Raw genomic sequence first — 21,633 nt, 5'->3', positions numbered from 1 at the left:
GTATTTTCAATGCATAGGTCAGTAGTTCTCAAGGTGACAAGGGTGTCAAAGGTTGCCGGGGGGCAGTAGGCAGAAATGTGGAGGTGTAGTAACAGACAGGTCAGTTATGATCTTGTTGAATGGTGGAAAGGTATATGTTTAAGGTGAGATGGGAGAGGTACAAAAGGGTCCAGAGGGGCAATTTTTTCACAGAGGGTGGTGAGCGTCTGGAACAAGCTGCCAGAGATAGCAGTAGAGGCAGGTACAATTTTAAGGAGCATTTAGATTGTTACATAGGTAAGATGGGTATAGAGGGATATGGGCCAAATGTGGGCAAGTGGGATTAGCTTAGTGCTTAAAGATTGAGGGGGTGGCATGGTAACACACTAATTAGCACTGCTGCCTCACAGCGCCAGAGATCCAGATTCCATTCCCAGCTTGGGTCACTGACTGTGTTGGGTTTGCATGTTCTCCTTGTGTCTGCGTGGGTTTCCTCCGGGTGCTCCGGTTTCCTCCCACATTCTGAAAGATGTGCTAGTTAGGTGTATTGACCCGAACAGGTGCCGGAGTGTGGCAACTAGAGAAACTCCACAGTAACTTCATTGCAGCATTAATGTAAGCCTTACTTGTGACTAATGAATAAACTTCACTTTTAACTTTTTAAACAAAAGAGGGCGGTATGGACAAATTGGGCCGAAGGGCCAGTTTCCATGCTGTAAAACTCTGAGTCCATGTGTTGTGTTGTGAGTGAGTGTGCATTTATACATCAGCTGAGGAGAGAAGGATTGAGTTTGATGCTCTTTCGTGATTGAAAAATAAACAACTATTTATTCATTTCCTAGATTCGCAAAGAGAAGAATTGGAAATTGGGTAAGGTAATTGGGGGAGTCTTGAGGACTCTCCTATATCCCAATATGAGTCAGCATCTTTAGATGGCTGGAAGTGGGGAAGTGATGTACATATTAAGTAAATAAGCTCCGGTAAAGGAACAGAGAGATCAACTGGCATTTGGGGAAACACCAGCTCACAATCAGTTTATAGACCTCTGCTTTAACCCTGATACTTCAATGGTTCTCATGGATTTCCCACTTATCCTGTGTGACTGATGCCAACAAAATGTAATTGATCCAGTTCAAGACAATACAGCTGAACTGGTCAAACCAAACAAACACTTACACAGCCACATCACTGCGTTTTGTATTGGACAACATCCGCTTGCAGAGTATCAGCTTCCACCTACAACCAATTACGTCGGTTGGCCCACTCTAGACACAGCTCACGTAAAAGCTCTGTCCTGTTTAATATACATTAATCAGCACATCATAAATCTGATTCTCTTCTGACAAGACTAGGGTTCACCACCACAGGTGTCAACGGCCCTACACCGCCCAGTTCAAGTAGCTTTTCTTTACATGTGGTTAGCACTGCTGCCTCACAGCGACAGGGACCTGGGCTCAATTCCCAGCTTGGGTCACTGTCTGTGTGCAGTTTGCATATTCTCTACATGTCTGCATGAGTTTCATCTGGGTGCTCCAGTTTCCTCCCACATTCTGATAGATGTGCTAGTTAGGTGTGTTGACCATGCTAAATTCTCCCTCAGTATTTCCAAACAAGTGTTGGAGTCTGGCAACCAGGGGATTTTCACAGTAGCTTCATTGCACTGTTAATGTAAGCCTACTAGTGACATTAATAAATAAACTTAAAAATAGCAAGAATCAGGAGCGTTTTAATCCATCATCACAGGTATGTCTGGCTGCTAGATGCACACACATTCCATCACAAGTCAGTGATGGCAACCAGGCAATGCAATTGGACCTTACGCTCTTGCTACTTAAGCCAATTGTACAGCCACCACTACCTTGAGCTCATGGGTACAAGAACAAGCCATTCAGCCCCACATAAGCCTCTCCCCATCCTATTTCATCCAGCCTCAACATCACTTCCTTTCTTCCTGGTGAACCTACCTAGCTTCCCCTTAACAGTATTTTGCCAAGACTGAAATTAGTAAACACATCAGAGAAAAGAAATTAAAATTGGCACTTTTTTTGACCTACACAACCACAGCAAGCTTTTTCCACTGAGGCTAGAGGAGAAAAAAACCAGAGGGCATGGGTTAAGGGTGAAAGGAGAAAAGTTTAAAGGGAATATCAGGGGGAGATTCTTCACGCAGAGAGTGGTGGGAGTGTGGAATGAGCTGCCAGATAAAGTGGTAAATGCCGAGTCACTTTTAACATTCAAGAAAAACTTGGATGGGTTCATGGATGAGAGGGGTGTGGAGGGATATGGTTCAAGTGCAGGTCAGTGAGACTAGGCAAAAAATGGTTCAGCACAGACAAGAAGGGCCAAAAGGCCTGTTTCTGAGCTGTAATTTTCTATGGTAGCATGCAGCACATTGATGCAGTGAGTTCCCAGGCAACACAGTGGCACAGTGGTTAGCACTGCTGCTTCACGGCACCAGGGACCCAGGTTCAATTCCAGCTTTGGGTCACTGTGGGGAGTTTGCACGTTCTCCCTGTGTCTGCGTGGGTTTCCTCTGGGTGCTCCAGCTTCCTCTCAGAGCCCAAAGATGTGCAGGTTAGGTTGATTGGCCATGTTAAATTGCCCCTAACGTCAAGGGGATTAACAGGGTAAATACGTGGGCCTGGGTGGGAATGTTATCGGTGCAGGCTCGATGGACTGAATGGCCTCCTTTTGCACTGAAGGGAATTCTATGAGAACAGAATTCTAAATCCTTTGCAATGATGCACAAGTACGGTTATACCACATGTTACAAGGATACATGGCACACATGATTCAGGATGGATTGGAAGAACACAAACCTTGTCGTCAGTGACATATTGTAACCAATGAGCTAGTTCCAGTCATTAGCAATTCCCTCATAGTTCAGAATGAATGTAAACGGCCTTAAAGTGCTTAACCCATAAGTTTCAAAACTGCTTCATGGCGGCAGCAGCAGTCACACGGTGCAATAGAACCGTATTTTAAAATGAGTGCCTGCTGTTCCTCAACTTAGTCCTGACATTTCTATACATTAATAATAAAACAGAGAATGTACTGGAGTAATCTGATCCATAGCTGATTCTGAGGAATAGTTCAGACTTTGCCCTGTGTTAATGATGCTGTGTTCATGGGCCTTGGCATTTTATTATTGAGGCACCTTCCCCTCCATATGTCAGCCTGTTCGGCTTGTATTCTAGTGCTTAGTTGCAGTTACATAATGGCCACACACACGGTGCGGAAAGAAGCTTTGCCTTAGGAATCATAAGGCATGTTTTTGCACTGGGAGAAATGTCAGACCTCACCGGGTGACAAGGAAGCTGGCTATCACTCACCATCGGGCGTCTTGGCTTCCACTAGGTTTTGTTCCTCTTGTCCATTCTGACTGCTCTCCTTAATGCTCCTCACTTCGCTCCAAAAGTCCTCCATCGAGGAGCTCTCCACAGATTCCTGAGATATGGACCGGCCAAATACCTGCGGACACTGCAGCTCTCGTGAAACAGATGAGCTCATCCTTCTGAAATGTAGCTTCCTGCAGAGAATAAATGGGCCTTTTAAATGGAAGCCTCGACCTGCGTGCGACACTGTAGAGAATATCGCACAGCTGCCCCCTGCCTCCCTCTCCCCACCCACCCACCAGCCCAAAATGCAAACACTCACATCTATATCCGACTCCTGGATAAGCGGGGGGGTGGGGGGGTGCAAGACATCCTTTTTTATTTGGCACAAAGAAATTTCTTACCTTTTTCTTCCCCTTAGCTCTACAATTCCCCACAAAACTGCAATGAGTTCACAGTCTCTGGTGGGGAATTGCAAAAGAGCTCCCTTCAGCAGAGAACAATCGAAACAACAGCAAAAAAAAACCACTCTCCACGTGAATTCAGTAACCAATTCGAAGCAGAAAGTCCTAGAAACTCCCATGTCCGAGCAGTCCTTAAATCAGTGGAGTGATGCTTAGCTTGGAGGGTACTTAAAAGGTGAGAAGCAAAGATTAAAATAAATAAACACAGGAAACCTTGGAAGGCTGCATATGTTGGATGGTATGTTGATTTGCTTTTTACTAGGTCAGTGCTACTGCCCATTGAGTTAACAAGAGGACAAAACTCACGAGTCAGCACTACGAAATCCTAAGGTTCAGACCACAGTGGTGGCATCACTTGATGCTACAGCTATCAGAATCCCAGAAGCTTACCTCAATGTTAGGGAGTCACCCCACAGAAAGTCAATCAGCCTCCTTTATCTGAGAATTATTACAAAGTTCCTGCTCTGCCTCCAAAACAAAGATCTCAGGAGACAAGAAACGCGGAGGAAGGGGGAGAGAAGTTGTGCTTCAGAAGGACGCAAAAACACTTTGTTTTTTGTTTAGAAAAGAGTAAGATACTTGCCTCAGAACGCGGCACCCTTTCCACTCTGCTCCTTCCAGAAGTAACCTTGTACGTACTGAGAAAAGTATTTTACTGTGGTATTTATAATTTTGGATGACAACAGCTGAGGCTGCCATTTATATATCCACCAAAGCGACTATGACAAAAATAAAATCAGCATGTCTTGTGTTAACGCGCCGACACGTAGGGCGAGATTTTACTGCCTCGCTCGTCTCGAAATCGTAAAATCCCGCCCGAGGTCAACAGGCCTTTCCATTGTCCATCCCTGGGCCGCTCCGATTCCCATGACTGGCAAAATTCCAGCCGCAATTGTTTGGGTGAAGTGCTCACTGGCTACTGCATTAATACGGAAGAGGGATAGAAAGAGTTTAGGGTTCAATTAAAGCTGCAGATAACAGTTTGGGGTGTACAATCATGGGTTAATTCTCAATACTAACAGAAAGCAGAGAGAGAACAGAGATAAACTGTGAGGTAGACGGCAATAGCAAACCCCACCTAGTAGCAAAACCCACTAAACCACACAGCAGCACGTGCTGCTGCAACTCAGATAGACAAGTGGTATACAATGGAACTGGAGCACCCCCTTCAAATCACTTACAAGTTTTCACAAACAGAGATATGCGTCACATAGCAGGCAACTCCAACCCAACAACTGTGCTTTCAACCCAAATGTCCAATACCTAAATGAATCACACCCCCCCCCCAACCCCCTGACCTTCACTAATATACAACTGACGCACGGCCACAGGTTTTGAGAGGGAAAATCTTGGCCTAGATTTGCACCCAGTCAGGTTGGCTCAGAAACGCTTAAAAAAAAAATGGCGGGTGAGTCCTGATTCCAGAATTCCCGATTCCATTCTCAAGCTGTTCACATTTCAGGAGGTCCTTTTAACAGTGGAGTCTGGTTCCTGCCTGAAGCCTGCATCTGGCACTCTCAACCTGGCTGGCTCCATTGCAGAGATGGGTATCTCTCTGCCACCCCCAGAGTTTACAGGTGGTTGGGCCAGGTTTTGAAAGAGTTGTGGCTCACACCTCCTCAGGGGAATCATGGACCCTAGTCTTCATGGGGGGACCTTTTAAAAGTTAAGTTTAAAATGACCCCCTGAAGCCTCATATGACAAGTTTCATGACCCCTTCTACCACCTCAGGCTCCTCATGCCCCCAATGCCATATTCTGCCCTTCCACCTGTATCTTCAGGGTCCTCAGACTCCCATGCCATGGTCTGGTCTATCTGTGCCCAATGACCCACTGTATACTCTCTGGAACAAATAGATACCAGTGTAAAGTGGAATGTGTAAATAAAAGCTGTGAAAAAATGTAATCCATTGATCACTTTCACCTATGAAAGAAAAAACTGGACTGCAAGCTAACTGAAATGTCAACTATTGAGGCCCTTTGAAGTTTAAAAAACCAGAAACTTACAAAAACTTGAACTACTTGACTTATGTCAATAATCATTGTGACATTGACTGCAGAGACTGGAGAACTGATCTACCAAACAATGCTTTCTCTGGGCACAGGTGCTCTGTTATTCTAGTAATATCTGGGTCCTCAGTCAAGCCTCATTCTACATGCTTGGCTGAGAGTCCAGCTGAGATCAGATCAGCAATGGTGCACCAGAACTACGAGTTTGATTCTTTAATTGTGATTTCTGTAGCTGTTTTTCAACTCAACAAAAAAAAACACGTCCCCTTCAGACACTTCAATGTGGGGTAGTTTTGCAAGAATTCCCAATTGTTATCCTATCTACACATGCAATTACTTTGCACACATACATACAATGAACACACCACTCACTAGGGGGCTAAACAATGGAGTTGACAGCACATTGTGCAGTAAGCCTGTTCCTCTTAAAAGGGGGGCGGCACTCAGTGGAAGGGAGGAGATGCTGCTAGTTGACCGTGCACTGGTTACACATTGGTGCTATGCAAATGAAGTGGAGAAGATACAGTGGTTAGCACTGCTGCCTCACAGGGCCAGGGACCCGGGTTCAATTCCGGCTTTGGGTCACTATCTGTGAGAGTTTACACATTCTCACTGTGTCTTCATGGGTTTCCTCCTGGCACCCTGGTTTCCCCCCACTGTCCAAAGATGTGCTCGTTAGGTTAATTGGCCATGATTAATTAACCCTTAGTATCAGGGGGACTGGGAGGGTAAATATATGGGGTTACGGGGATAGAATCAATCCCTGTTGGTGCAGGCTCAATGGGCCACATGGCATCCTTCTGCACTGTAGATTTTATGGTTAGAAGAGGGCTCCTAAGTTCATGGACGTGCCTTGAAGTGGAAAGGGAAAATGAGACCTGATTTTCTACAGGAGGATCACCATCTGAAGGGAACAGAAGATGGTGACAAGGCCCATCAAAACAAGGAGTTGGCCCTGAAAGCCTCAGATAGGGGTCACAAAGAGTCTAGTGATCTCATGTGGGTGGTCTGTGTTAGTGAATGCATCTTATTCACACCACGACATCTATCTCTCACACTACTCAATGCACCACACCCTCATCACCTGTTGCTGGCACTCGAGACTCACACCCTATATACTCCACAGCACTTCCAGAAACTTAGCAATGGCACAAGTTTGGTGCCTGGCCCTTTAAAAGGCTAGTACGATGGGCCCCTCTTGAACCATGTGAACTTTTGTCAGTAAGTGACATGTGAAGATATTGAACAGACCTGCATGATCCCAACTTCTAAAGCATGCATCAATCAAATCAGTATTTGGTGCCAAGATTCTGGCATACACACACACACACACAAAAAGGTACACAGGTGACCTTCCCAACACAGGACGCTGAGTGGACCAGGCAGCCAAAGACACTTGCTAGAATTTTACCCCCTTTCCCCCCCACAAGGCTCGTAATGATCCTGCCCGAGGCTAATGCTGTTCTACGAGCTTCGCCTGCCCCGATTCTGGGGCCGGCGAGGCAGCAAAATTCCAGCCACTGTGTGCCTCAGTCAAGAGGTGTCCAGCCAGCGGATCACTGTCTCCAGCAGGGTTACAGAGGTCAATGTCACACCCACCATCTTACCCGTCCTTCTTTTCCCCATCTCGGCTTTCCCGAACTCTGATACTCCGAGTGCCCAGCCTGCTCTGTGAGGTTGAAGCATCTACTCCTGTGGAACCACATTTATAAATAGAAACATTGCCACCAGTTGCTCAAGGAAACAACTGGCACATTCGAATTAACAAGTTCCCCGGGATCCCTTCTATTATAAACCAGGGTTGCACTGCTGACCAACCCTGGGAGATATTCCGAGCTACCTGGAAGAAGTGAGGTTGGACAGCAAGGCATTCGATTAGAGAGCTCAGAAAATATTAAAACAGCAACACATTCTCCCCCTGTCTGTGCTATTAACATTGTTGATATAGACACTGCATGTATAAGATAATGAAGGGGATAGATAGGGTAGAGGTAGAGACATTCTTCTCACTTAGAAAGGACAGCGGGACTAGAGGGCACAGCCTCAAGATTGGGGGGGGGGCTGCAGTTTAGATCGGAGTTGAGGAGGAACTTCTTCACTCAAAAGGTGGTGAATCTCTGGAATTCTCTGCCCGTTGAAGTGGTGGAGGCTACCTCGCTGAATATATTTAAGTCACGGGTAGATAGGTTTCTGATAGACAAGGGAATTAAGGGTTATGGGGAGAAAGCGGGAAAGTGGAACTGATCCACTTCAGGTCAGCCATGATCTTATTGAATGGCGGGGCAGGCTCGAAGGGCTAGATGGCCTACTCCTGCTCCTATTTCTTATGTTCTTGTACCAACTGTATAGATGATTATGGTCCAGGTTCCATCTTCAGTATGTCAATCGCTATGGGAGGACACAACTTCAGCTTCAGTCCCACTCCTCTAACCGTTAACCATGGAGCCTTGATAACCCGAGAGTCCTCACAGCTAACCATTGACTCCTCACTCTGAACCACAGCCTGGATAACCAGCGATTCCAGCCCCGCTACTGCTAAACACTGATGTTTGCCGCAAAGTTCACGTGTCATGAAGTTCAAGTCAAGTTCATTTAAGATAGAGTAATCTTGCCCTCAGCAGTGATGTCCTCTCTTTTCCACTTCTCTTCTGCGTCATAATCATCATAGAATCATCATAGAATCCCTTCAGTGCAGAAGGAGGCCATTCGGCCCATCTAGTCTGCACAGGCGTCTTAGCCAAGCCCACCCCATGCACCTTACCTCACTAATCCTCTAGTATACACACAAAAGGGCAACTTAGAATCATAGCATCTTACAATGTGGAAGGAAACCATTCAGCCCATCGAGTCCACACCAACCACAATCCCATCCAGGCGCTATCCCCATGCATTTATCCTAGCTAGTCCACCTGACACTAAGGGGCAATTCAGCATGACCAATCCACCTAACCCGCACTTTGGACTGGGGGAGGAAACCGGAGCACCCGAAGAAAACTCACACAGACATGGGGAGAACTTGCAAACTCCACACGGACAGTGACTCAAGCCGGGAATCGAAGATAGGTCCCCTGTGCAGTGCTAACCACTGTGCTATAGTCTGCAGAAAGGATTTGGTTCATTCTCACGAATGGTGAATGGGCTATTGAAGATTGGGCATCCAGGGAACTAAATCCCAGGGGAAAAAAAAAATCAGTGATGGGAACTCTCTCATTTTCCTAAATCTTGTAGTAGAGAGTAAGCAGAGCATCTGGCACCGCAAATATTGACTTATTTTGTAGTCACGCTAGTCAAGCCCACCTTCAAGCCAGTAACAAATTAGAAATGGTCAACTGGGAGAATTGCAATGCGATTACATATTATACATATTGTGTGTTTAATAAAGACTCTCAAGTTGTGGGAAAAATTCTGTTCTCTTTGATTGTGTATCAACCTTCCTGACACTTTTTGGCAGAAAATGAGAAGTGTAGTGGTATTAGTCAGAAAAATGTTTGAATTTGGACTTTAAAGTGCATCTATCAGTTTCTTGGCGCAAAGAGATATAGTCCCAGCCGTCCAAGTTTTCTATTTGTTTTGACAGGAGCACTGATACATAGATAGATGGCAAAGTCCCACCCTCAACTTGCAACCAAGCATCCAAACTCTTTCCTAATATCCTTAGCCAGGCCAACAAATCACAGCCTGTACATCTCACTCCGATAAATCAAAGTCAGAATGGGGGATGCTGTACGGAATGCCCAGAGTTAAAATCATCACAGGGTGTCAGCACCATTCACAAGTGCCCCACGTCACCATACAAATATTGTACTTCACGACCAGTAGGTCACCAAGAAAAGTCACCACTTCATGTCGGGGAAGGGGTTACAATGAGGAGAATACAGACGTGTCAGAGGTTCGGAAATCCAGCTCCTTCCACTTCATGCCTGGAGAATGTAGACAATAGAATGTAAGAGTGTTTCGCTGGTGAGGGAATGGGTATCTGGGCAGTTATTTCAGGCACGTGGACAGCTGCATGTTCGAACACACCAGCCTCCCCCTCTCTCTGCCACACCTTCAAAGTGTCCCATTCACCATTGACAACCCTGCCTAATGGCCAAACAAGCAGGCACATTCAGCCAACAGTCCTTGACGGATTTCACGCTCGTGGTCTGACATGCCGACCAGTCGTGTCTCCTTTTGATTTCCAACGATTTAAAAATAGAACAATGACTTCAGTCATTGGGCAGTGGCAAGAGCATTAAATTGGTATCTGTATCTCCGGGCAAGGGGAGTTCATAAACGTCGACCCTGATTTCCTCTCCCGATTGTGATTCAATGACCTCTTCGAACAAGCTGAGAGAGGATCATTGCAGTCAAACATTCTGCTCAGCTAATCGGACTCCCACTTGAAGGCTAAGGGCCGGAGTCAAGTGCCCGAAAGGCGTCTCTCATCTCCACATAATGTCCTCAATAAAGTAATGGATCCATTAAAAAAGACAAAAATAAAATCCAAGTACGCTGCACCGTGACTTGTTACATGGTGTGTTGCAGAATGGAGAGATAAATGCTTCCAAACTCCGTGAGCATGAAATTATACTTTGAATTTTGGCAGACGGGTGCTTACAGTGTCGGTCTGGAATTCTTTCACCATAATTAATGGAGCAACCTGGTTAATGCTCCAGTTAAATTGCAACCAGAGGAATTTCAACGTTCATCAACTAATCTGCGCGCAGTGTAATTTGAAGGCTAATTTTATTTTCTGATTCTATGACAACAGCCAAGAATGAGAGATTGGCTCATTCCTCTGCTGTAAATTCTACCCATTCAGTCCAACAGGTTGGTACTGGATCTGCATTAGTCTACAGCCACCCCATTTCATCTAACCCTGTCAGATTAGCCCAATATATTTATCACCCTTCAACTAGTTCTAGATTTCACTCAATGATAGGATTAGAAGCAAATATCTACTATACCACATAGTCATAGCAAGTCACTTCCACTGTTGACTCACTAGACAGCAAATTCCCAATCTCATCTACCCTAACTTTCAAAATGGGTGGCACGGTGGTTAGCATGGCTGCCTCACAGCACCAGGGACACTGGTTCAATTCTAGCCTCGGGTCACTTGTCTGTATGGAGTTTGCACATTCTCCCTGTGTCTCTATGGGATTCTTGCCACAGTCCAAAGATGTTCAAGCTAGGTGGATTGGCCATACTAAATTGCCCCTTAGTGTCAGTGGGACTAGCTAGGATAAGTACATGGGGTGACGGGGATTGTTGTCGGTGTAGACTCGCTGGGCCAAATGGCCTCCTTCTGCGCTGTAGGGATTCTATGATTTTATGAATAGGGCATTGGCGGAATTGCGGTCAGTACAGACTCGCTGGGCCGAATGACCTCCATTTGCACTATAGGATTCTGTGACTCTTATAAAAATCTACCAGTCCTTAAAAGCCAAACTTTGACATAACCTGACCAATACCACTTGATTTGGCCTGCCCTTTCCCGTTCAGTTAGCAGAGCGAGATGAATCTGTGAGGAGAGGACAGAGAACCATCTGAACTGGGATTCATCTGCTCTATGGAAGTAGAAGCAATGTAATGTAAAAAGCTTGCTAGTGGAGACTCGGGCCACTATTTATTGTGGCTGTGGGAGAGTGCGCCGCTCACTCATGTGAGTCAACTATGTTGTTTTCATACAGCTGGCCTGTGAAATCTCTTGGCCAACTGGCAGTGACAAACCAGGGGCCACAAATAGGAGACACTGAAAATCCACAAAAAGCCAAGTTGTGCCTCAGTGCAAAATGGAGTCGGAATACTGGAGAGCTGGTTCTTCTTGGAGCTTTGTAACACAGAGTGGTCAAGAGAAGGCTACTCCTTAATATTTCGTGTCAATTAATCTATAGAGACTCTCCCTGTCCTTCAGCAAAGACAAGAGGTGGGATTTTACAGCCTCACTCATCCCATCAACGGACATTCCACTGTCTACTCCTCGCCCTCTCCGATTCCTGGACTGGCAGGCAGTAAAATTCCAGCCAGGGTTTTTTCAATTTTGCTCTAATTTACTCATAGAATGTAGGTATTGATGACAAAGTCAGCATTTGCTGCCCATTTCTAATTGCCCTTCAGAGTCAACCACATTGCTGTGGCTCTGGAGTCACATGTAGGCCAGACCAGGTAAGGATGGCAGATTTCCTTGCCTAAAAGGGCATTAGTGAACCAGATGGGTTTTTAAATGACTACCAACGATAGCTTCATTATTACAATTACGATTTTCAATTTCAGATTTTTAAATTAGTTTTTTCAACATTTGTTCATGGGATGTGGGTGTCATTGGCCGGACCAACATTTATTGTTAAAGTTTATTTATTAGTGTCACAAGTAGACTTACATTAACACTGCAATGAAGTTACTATGAAAATCTCTAGTCGCCACAGTCCAGCCCCTGTTCGGGTACACGGAGGGAGAACTTAGCATGGCCAATGCACCTAGCCAGCACGTCTTTTGGACTGTGGGAGGAAACCGGAGCACCGAGAGGAAGCCCAGAGCATTAGTGAATCAGATGGGTCTTCGTGACAATTGACAATGGTTTCATTGTCATCATTACACTTTTAATTCCAGAGTTTTATTGAATTAAAATTTCACCATTTGGGATTCAGGTCCCCAGAGCATAACCCTGGGTCTCTGGATTACTAGTTGAGCAACAATGCGCTAGCTGCCTTGGTGGGATTTGAACACATGGCACCCATAGTCCCGTGACATTTGAATTATAAGGAGAGGCTGGATAGACTGGGACATTTTTTTCTGGAGCGTAGGAGACTTAAGGTGATTTTATAGAGGTGTATAAAATAATGAGGGGCACAGATCAGCTAGACAGTCAGCGTCTTTTCCCAAAGGTAGGGCAGTCTAAAACTAGAAGCCATAGGTTTAAGGTGAGAGAGGAGAGATACAAAAGGGTCCAGAGGGGCAATGTTTTTTTTTAAAAGTTAATTTATTAGTCACAAATAAGCTTACATTAGCACTGCAATAAAGTTACTATGGTTTTCACCCAGAGGGTGGTGAATGTCTGGAACAAGTTCCCAGAGGTAGTAGTAGAGGCGGGTACAATTTTGTCTTTTAAAAAGCATTTAGATAGTTACATGAATAAGATGGCTATAGAGGGATATGGGCCAAAACGAGGGCATGGGGCTAGCTTAGTCATTAAAAAAAAGAGGCATGGACAAGTTGGACCAAAGGGCCTGTTTCCATGCTGTAAACTTTTATGACTCTATGACACTACCACTATAGCACCACCTCCCTCAATACATTATCTAGTTCTTAAAAAATGCAAACAGCAGTTTATTTTTAATATGCCATGAATACATTGTTATTAAAGCGTTGGAAAAAAGATGTTCTGTGTGTCATTAAAATAGTGTTACCGATCATTTCCTCTGAGTTGATTACTGTGTATCTGTTGAAGGACAAGTTCACCATTCAGTACTGTCAGCCTTTCCACATGGCCAAGCTGTTTTCTTGCCCACAGCACTAACATAAATCAAGATCAAACAAGGAAATGGGACCACATTGCCCCTTTCAGCCACAATTATTTTGGACCTTTATTTCTCCATCACAGCAACGGAATCAAAGTCAAACTGGAAAATGTGTCACTTGACTTCTGTATCAAAGCTCGCAAAAATCTAATTGTAACAAGGAAGTACAGAGTCATAAAACATTGCTGCTACTTGAAAACAGGAATCTGTTTTACACCCTGCCTGCCACATGTTATCCTGCATCCATCCTATCTGGCTGTTTAGAGGAAATTCCATCGGCAAAAACAAACCTTCTTAGAAGGCGAGTTACTATACAGCAAGAGAGGCCAAAGTGTGATATTGGCCAGAATTTTACCGTCCCGCCTGCCACGAAACGGAGCGAGGGTGGGCCAGGGAAGATCCGTTGGCCTCAGGCGGGAATTAGCAGTTTCAGGACGAGTGAGGCCGTAAAATCCCGCCCAAGGTCAACGGACCTTCCCATGACCCAGTCCGATTCCCATGATGGGCGGGCTTTAAAATTCCAGCAACTGTGTTTAGTGACAGGTGATTGCAAACTCTTAAAATTTAGTGTCCCTGGAGATAGGGAAAGGGGAATAAAATGCAATCACAATCCAGTCACCCTACTTTGACAGGAAGTGATTTTACCTGGATATTGGTGAGGGCACAATCAGGCCACGGCAGAGCGCTTAGCACTACTGCCTCACAGTGCTAGGGACCAGGTTCAAACCCCAGCTTGGGTTACTGTCTGTGCGGAGTTTGCACTTCCTCCCCGTGTCTGCGTGGGTTTCCTCCGGGTGCTCCTGTTTCCTCCCACAGTCCAAAGACATGCGGGCTAGATGGATTGGCCATGCTAAACTGCCCCTTAGTGTCAGAGGGACTAGAAGAGTAAATATGTGGGGTTGTGGGATAGGGCCCGGGTGGGACTGTTGTTGCTGCAGGCTCAATGAGCCGAACAATCTCCTTCTGCTCTCGGGAGTCTATGAAAATGAAATGAGGTTAACAGCACTCTCAGAGCCTATTCGCAATCCAAGTCTTTGCCAAGATGCAAAAGATGATACCCCAGCAAGAATAAGGGCAGAAATTTCCTGTCCCACCTGCCATGGGAACTGTAGTGGACCATGTAAAGGTTCGCTGATCTCAGGCGAGATTTTCCAGTTTTGGGGCAAACGTGGCTGGAAAATCCCGCCCTCAGGATCTTCAGGAGGTACAGGGAGAATATTGCAAAAAAACACGGGCATCGATAACACTTATCATGACCCCAATGCAAGCCGCTGAGATTCTTCCGCAGCATAGTCCCTGTTGGAACATGGGAAATACACAGTAAACTCCCACAGCCTTTGTGATGTTGAGGGATATGCCCGGACACCACAGAAGTTGCTTCTTTGGGATCCTTAATAACCACCTGGAAAGCTAGATGGGGCCTCACTGTGACATCTTGTCCAAAAGGTGGGTATTGCATCTAAAAGTGGACTACAGATGCTGTGTAGTTCATACAGGGTGGCAGTACATAGATACACCCTCAGCAAGCGTACATACAAAGAAGAACAAAGAACAAAAACAGCCCGGGAAACAGGCCCTTTGGCCCAACGAGCCCGCGCCGCCATTTTAACATTACCAGTCCCCCCCCTCCACCATGACCCTTATCTATTGTTTTATGGCAATCCACATTGAGGAAAACTAATTTAGGGACAATTTATTACTTCCAATCAGCCTAATAGCACATCTTTGGGGTGTGGGAGGAAACCAGAGCACCCGGAGAAAACCCACGCAAGCACGGGGAGAATGCGCAAACTCCCACAGACACTGGCCCAAGTCCATGTGTCTGCACAGCAAACAGTGATAGTCACTGAGCTGTCATGTAGCCCAGCATCTGGTCCAGTTTAAGCACACACTAACGACATGAAGTACTAGGCTATTCTCGAACATCCAAGAGCAGCCCTTGTACGACCCATCGCGTGTATGCCCCTCATTGGACAACAAGGTGGACCGACTTAAAACCTGTGAATTAAAAGAGAAAACATTATTATCATACCACATCCTTATACATTACCAGGGACGTCCCAAGGCTAATGAACCTTATTTAAAACAATCTCCTATGCCCCTCCATCTCCAACCCACTCATGTGCCTGTCTAAGTTACTCTTAAACAACTCCAGCGTGCCTGCCTCCACCACCTTACTTGGCAGAGCATTTCATACCCCCACTACCCTCTGTGTGAAAAACCTCCCTCTAATATCGGTGTTATACCTCTTCCCCCCTCACCTTAAGCCCATGGCCCCTCGTACTGTGTGTCTCTAACATAGGAAATAGCTTACCTCTGTTTACTCTATCTATACCCTTCATAATCTTATATACCTCTATTAGATCCCCGCTCAGTCGCCGTCTTTCAAGGGAAAACAGCCCCAATTTGCTCAATCTTTCCTCATAACCCAGTCCTTCCATACCAGGCAACATTCTGGTAAACCTCCTCTGCACTCTCTCCAGAGTCTCCACGTCCTTCCAGTAGTAAGGTGACCAGAACTGGACGCAGTACTCCAAATGCGGTCTAACCAACGTTCTATACAACTGCAACATTAGACTCCAGCTCTTATACTCTATACCCCTTCCTATAAAGGCTAATATACCATAGGCTTTCTGCACAACTTTCTCCACTTGTACTGCCACCTTCAAAGACTTGTGCACTTGCACCCCCAGGTCTCACTGCATTTCTATACTCTTTATAGGCTTACCCTTTATCATATAACTCCCCCCTACATTATTCTGGCCAAAATGCATCACCTCACATTTATCCAGATTAAACTCCATTTGCCATATATCTGTCCAATATACCAGCCTATCAATATTGCCAGGCACTGCTCCTCACTGCCCGCCAATCCAGCCATCTTAGTGTCATCTGCAAATTTGCTGATCACCCCACTTAATCCTTCTTCCAAGTCATTCATATACACTACAAAGAGAAGAGGTCCCAGTACTGAGCCCTGCAGCACACCACTAGTGACAGACCTCCAGCTAGAAAAGGACCCCTCCACTACTACTCTGTGACTCCTCTTTGCAAGCCAGTTCTCCACCCATCTAGATACCTGACCACATATCCCATGAGCCTTAATCTTTTCTACCAACCTACCATGAGGGACTTTGACAAACGCCTTACTGAAATCCATACAGACGACATCAATGGCTCGTCCTTCGTCGACCGTTTTTGTCACCTCCTCAAAAAATTCTACCAGATTCGTAAGGCAAGACTGCCCCTTTACAAAGCCATGCTGCGTATCCTTAATCAGATCGCAGCACTTTAAGTGCTCATACATCCTATCCCTAAGAATCCTCTCCATCAACTTGCCTACCACTGATGTCAAACTCACCGGCCTATAGTTACCCGGGTTATCCCTCCTACCCTTTTTAAACAACGGTACCATGTTCGCTATCCTCCAGTCCTCTGGGACCTCACCTGTGTCCAAAGAAGAGACAAAGATTTGCGTCAGAGGCCCAGCAATCTCATCCCTCGCCTCCCTAAGCAGCCTAGGATAAATGCCATCAGGCCCCGGAGGTTTATCAGTTTTAATGCTACCTAAAAGCCCTAACACTTCCTCCCTCGTAATCGATATTTCCTTCAGTTGGTCCAAAGCTCCCTCAATGACTGTACCAGACATCACGCCCCTCTCCTTCGTGAATACCGACGCAAAGTATTCATTCAGGATCTCCCCCATTCCCTCAGACTCCAAGCACAATTCCCCTCCTCTGTCCCTGAGGGGACCAATTTTCCCCCTAGCCACCCTCTTGATCCTAACACAGGAGTAAAATGCCTTTGGATTTTTCTTAATCCTACCTGCCAAAGCCATTTCATGCCCCCTTTTTGCCCTCCTAACTCCCCTTTTGAGATCCCTCCTACTCTCTCTGTACTTCTCCAACGCTCTCTCCATTCCTAGTTGCTTAGACCTGACATACACCTCTCGTTTCTTCCTGACCAGGTCCTCAATATCTCTAGTAATCCACGGCTCTCTAATCCTACCTTTCCCATCCTTCCTCCTAACCGGCACATGCCTTTCCTGCACCCATTTCGGTTTTCCCAACAACTCAAATCTCAGCAGTGCTTTCAGATGGAGCTCTAGGGATAGAAATTCACCTTAGGCATTGGTACAAAAGAGCATCAGATTGTCTGCCTGTTATACGCAATATTCTATTGTAATCAAAGAAGGTTAAGTATCAAGGGCTGCATGAAAGGAGCAGTTGATCCAAGACTGCTGCAACAAACACATACAATTTACATGGCTGTCCAAACTTACCACTACTAACCATGACTAACAGGCAGCTGTATTTCAGGAGGGTTCATTCCTGATTGGATTCAATGGTGCTTGATAATGTTGGCCAACGCCTAACTGGATAAGTCCATGGCATCGACTCTACAAATCAGAGTCCACTTGCCAATGAATCAACACTCCCTTCTCATACAGTATAAAACTGTTATTTCCGCTGATATTGCCAATCTTGCAACTATTCTGATGAATCTAAGACAAAAAGCTTTGACAAAATGGCTTTTATCAGCAATACTAAAGTTCTCTCTCACCAACCGGCTGTTAAGCAGATATATCGGCTTGATAGGAAGCAACTAGTTGGAAACAGTAAAGTAGCAGCTGACAGCGAATGTATACCCCTGGACATCAGCATCTCGGCCTTTCTTGCAATTCCTTTCCTGCCATATTGTTCCATGGTTACTTCATCCGCCTTTCCCCAAAAGTCAAACCAAATTCCCCCCATCCCTACCCTTCTGGATCCAACAAGGGAAACTCCCAGCAACAAATTTCCATGCAAACCCCACTAAATATCTGCTCGCAACTTTCCACTTGAAACAAATACTTAAAACCTTAACATTTAATTCAGAGTTGTTGGCACAGTTCTAAATATTGCATACTGCAGAAAACGACCAAGAAAGTGTGGAGTACTGGGAAGGGCTCACAAACGGCCACCAATCAGCAAAATTGGACTTATTCTCAAATTCTTACAATTTCACTTACACCGTCTTTTAAGCAGATTGTCACAAAACAGAAGCACAAACCTCCCTCGCCAGCCAACAGCAGACTTGTTGCGACCGCTTGGAAGCCGAGTGTGCCCATTCGAGTCTGGGTTGCTTCTGCAAAGCGCACTTCATGCCCGATTGGAGCTCGGTTTCAATCAGGCAGATGCAGCCTCCAACTCCCCTGGGCACCGCTAAACTGTTTCCTCAACACGAGAGGACACTTTGTCAAAGCCACTGGCCCCTTTCGGCACCGCCTGTATAAGCTCTCCTTCTGTCCCTCACCGACAGCTTAAGCAAATTAAATGGGATCCACTATATCTTATCAGGGGGGAATAAAAAACAAACTGCGTTACAATGCAGCTGCCACTCCAGCTCATTACACTAAAGTGCCGCTGAAGTCACGACCAAGCATCAATCCTGCACACACACACTCACTCACTTACTTGAGTTAATTTCATTCACCGACGCCCGCGCCCTGTGATTTTCTAAATGGTTTTCTTAGACTCTTAATGGATTGCAGCCCCACATCCCGAGTGAAAATGCTCCTTTCTTTCCCCTCCTCCTGACATCCGAGAGGACCTGCGCTCGGGTGAAATAAAATCAGGCGCGTATAACCAATTTGGGGCTGGGTTCAGCAGGGATTTCATGCTTTAAGTCCTCGGCTTTTCATCATTCACCGGCTCCGGGTGAGGGTTTCAGTGTTCCAGCGTCTGGCTAGAGATCGTCTTTCCTGCAGACAATCCACTCACAATGTCACTCGCACCGTGAGACGGAGTAAGAAAATGCTGGAACTGAAGGGCATTGTGTAAAGAGAGAAAACAGGTTCATGTTTTGAGTGTAAATCTCTCACGACAGTCCCACTCCCAAAACACAGTTGTTGACTGACCTGTGCGATGGCTTTACCTTCCCTTTCCACTTTTAGCTTTCGTTGCAGTGAATCTTTTGTTATTTCTCACTGTTTTTATAGCAGAGTGTCCCTTTTCCCTAGCCTATGCTAGAGGAGAGACTGAGTAGACGGGGGCTAGACTCATTGGAGTTCAGGAGAATGAGGGGCATCTTATAGAAATATACAAGATTATGAAGGTTAGAAGCAGGGAGGTTGTTTCCCCAGGCAGGTGAAACTGGAACTAGGGGGCATAGCCTCAAAATAAGGGGGAGCAGATTTAGGGCTCAGTTAAGGAGGAACTTCTTCACCCAAAGGATTGTGAATCTGTGGAATTCCCTGCCCAGTGAAGCAGTTGAGGCTACCTCATTGAATGTTTTTAAGGCAAGGATACATAAATACTTGAATAATAAAGGAATTAAGAGTTATGGTGAGCTGGCGGGTAAGTGGAGCTGAGTCCACAAAAAGATCAGCCATGATCTTATTGAATAGCGGAGCAGATTCTCGGGGCCAGATAACCTAATTCTTACGTTCTAGCCGTGGGCGGCACAGTGGTTAGCACTGTTGCCTCACAGCGCCAGGGTCCCAGGTTAGATTCCTGGTTTGGGTCACTGTCTGTGTGCACATTTCCCTCATGTCTGTGTGGGTTTCCTCTGGATGCTCCGGTTTCCTCCCGCAGTCTGAAAAACATGCTGATTAGGTGCGTTGACCCAAGCAGGCGCCAGAATGTGGCGACTAGGGAAAATTCCCAGTAACTTCGTCACAGTCTTAATATAAGCCTTACTTGTGACTAATGAATAAACTTTAACTTTAGTATCCTTACCATATTTAGGACATTCTTAAAACAGCTGGTAGCTACTGGAATTTAAAAAGAATTCTACTGCAACATTTCAAGCTCCTTGGGCTTCTCATGACTTTAGCTGTACCCATTCTTTGGAATACCATTGTGCGAAGAATATGGAACTGACCCTATTTTAGTTTCCAGTTCTTTCAGTTATACTTTGGCTTTGCTATTTGTTCCTAATAATAGACATAGTGATTGGGACTTTCTTATATAATTTAGTCAGATGGAATTTCACACAAAGTAGCTTTCTCTTCATAGTTTGACATTGTCCTGATTTTATGGGAAGTCCACAACCTCAGGGGGTTCACGTTAAACAAGAGGCTCATCTATGTGTGTGGTTTTCAGTGGAAATTAAGTTCAGCTTCCCATTGCTGCCAAAACTCTGGAAGAGCAGCCTATGTCATCTGGGACTATGGCAACTTTACCTTTATTGTAAAACTATCTATTTACTGTAACATATCCCGGATGAATTTCAAGTCAATTTCATGTTCATTTATTACTAAAAGCTCACACTTTTAAATGTCAAATTCATCAGGATTTAATATTTTTAAAGTTTACTTAATAGTGTCAGAAGTAGATTTACATTAACACTGCAATGAAGTTACCGTGAAAATCCTCAAGTCGCCACACTCCGGCGCCTGTTCGGGTACATTGAAGGAGAATTTAGCATGGCAAATGCGGACCTAACCAGCATATCTTTTGGACTGTGGGAAGAAACCCACAAAGACACAGGGAGAACGTGCAGGCACAGAATTGAACCCGGGTCCCTAGTGCTGTGAGTCAACAGTGCCATCAACTGTGCCACTGTGCCATAGCAAAGTAATTTTTAAGCTATTAAACTTAGTAACGTGAACAAATTTGCATTTATATACTTCCTCAGAATCATAGAATCTACAGTGCAGAAGGAGGCCATTTGGACCATCGAACGTGCAGCGACAACATTCTCACCCAGGTTCTATCCTATCCCCATAACCCCACATATCCCCCATCTCCATAACCCCATCTATTTACCCTCACAATCCCCCTGACATTAAGGGGCAATTTATCATGGCTAACCCCTAACAGTCAATAAGATATTCTTGAAGGTGAATCACCTGAAATGATCCAAAAGTCCAAAATTCAATGTCTGGTTTCCAAAACCAATATGAGTTTTGTGCAGGTTTTCCTTTGACTATACTGGTGCTTGCACTGATCTGTGGAGCCAGTTCTGTGCTGTCAGGTACTTAAAACAACTGAGCTGCTAAATAAGTGAGAACAAATCAACATTGCTGTGTAAAAAGTTGTTTACTCAACTGTTCAAAGTGCCTAACAGCAAAATACATGGGGATCAGCTGAGATGGTCAGATATTTAGTGTGATAATTTGGGTTATTGGTCAAATAATTATTATACAATACTAAGGTTATCAAAGCAAACATGCATTCACTGATCTCTGTTTTTCAATTATTACAAAGTCAACAGTATAGCTTGGTTTTGCATGTTCATTGGAATGAAAAATTAATCTTTACCACAATGCCAAGGAATGTCATTTTAATTTCTCCTGCCTCCCCACTCCACCTTTGTCCTACTTGTGTTCCTGTGAGGATTTCTCAGTGCAGTGGAAGGA

The 21,633-nt window shown here is 45.2% G+C and overlaps 1 protein-coding gene across 6 annotated transcripts in view; it reads right to left on the bottom strand.

Moving 5' to 3' along the window:
* arhgap28 (Rho GTPase activating protein 28) overlaps window positions 1-21,633 on the bottom strand; it is a 187,215-nt gene that overhangs the window by 72,021 nt on the left and 93,561 nt on the right. For 3 of the 6 annotated variants that reach the window (XM_080194629.1, XM_080194627.1, XM_080194634.1), the window contains exon 2: window positions 3,312-3,508. In XM_080194629.1, the coding sequence (XP_080050755.1) occupies window positions 3,312-3,508 (197 nt within the window). Of the gene's footprint in view, window positions 1-3,311; window positions 3,509-9,667; window positions 10,141-18,341; window positions 18,546-18,745; window positions 18,823-21,633 lie in introns of those variants that run through there. The other 3 variants (XM_080194630.1, XM_080194631.1, XM_080194628.1) reach the window with 3 other exon arrangements.

Source organism: Carcharhinus amblyrhynchos, chromosome 8, assembly GCF_965287045.1.
Source record: "Carcharhinus amblyrhynchos chromosome 8, sCarAmb.v2.hapA, whole genome shotgun sequence".
Taxonomy (NCBI): Eukaryota; Metazoa; Chordata; class Chondrichthyes; order Carcharhiniformes; family Carcharhinidae; genus Carcharhinus; species Carcharhinus amblyrhynchos.
This window is presented reverse-complemented; position numbering and strand designations above follow the sequence as displayed.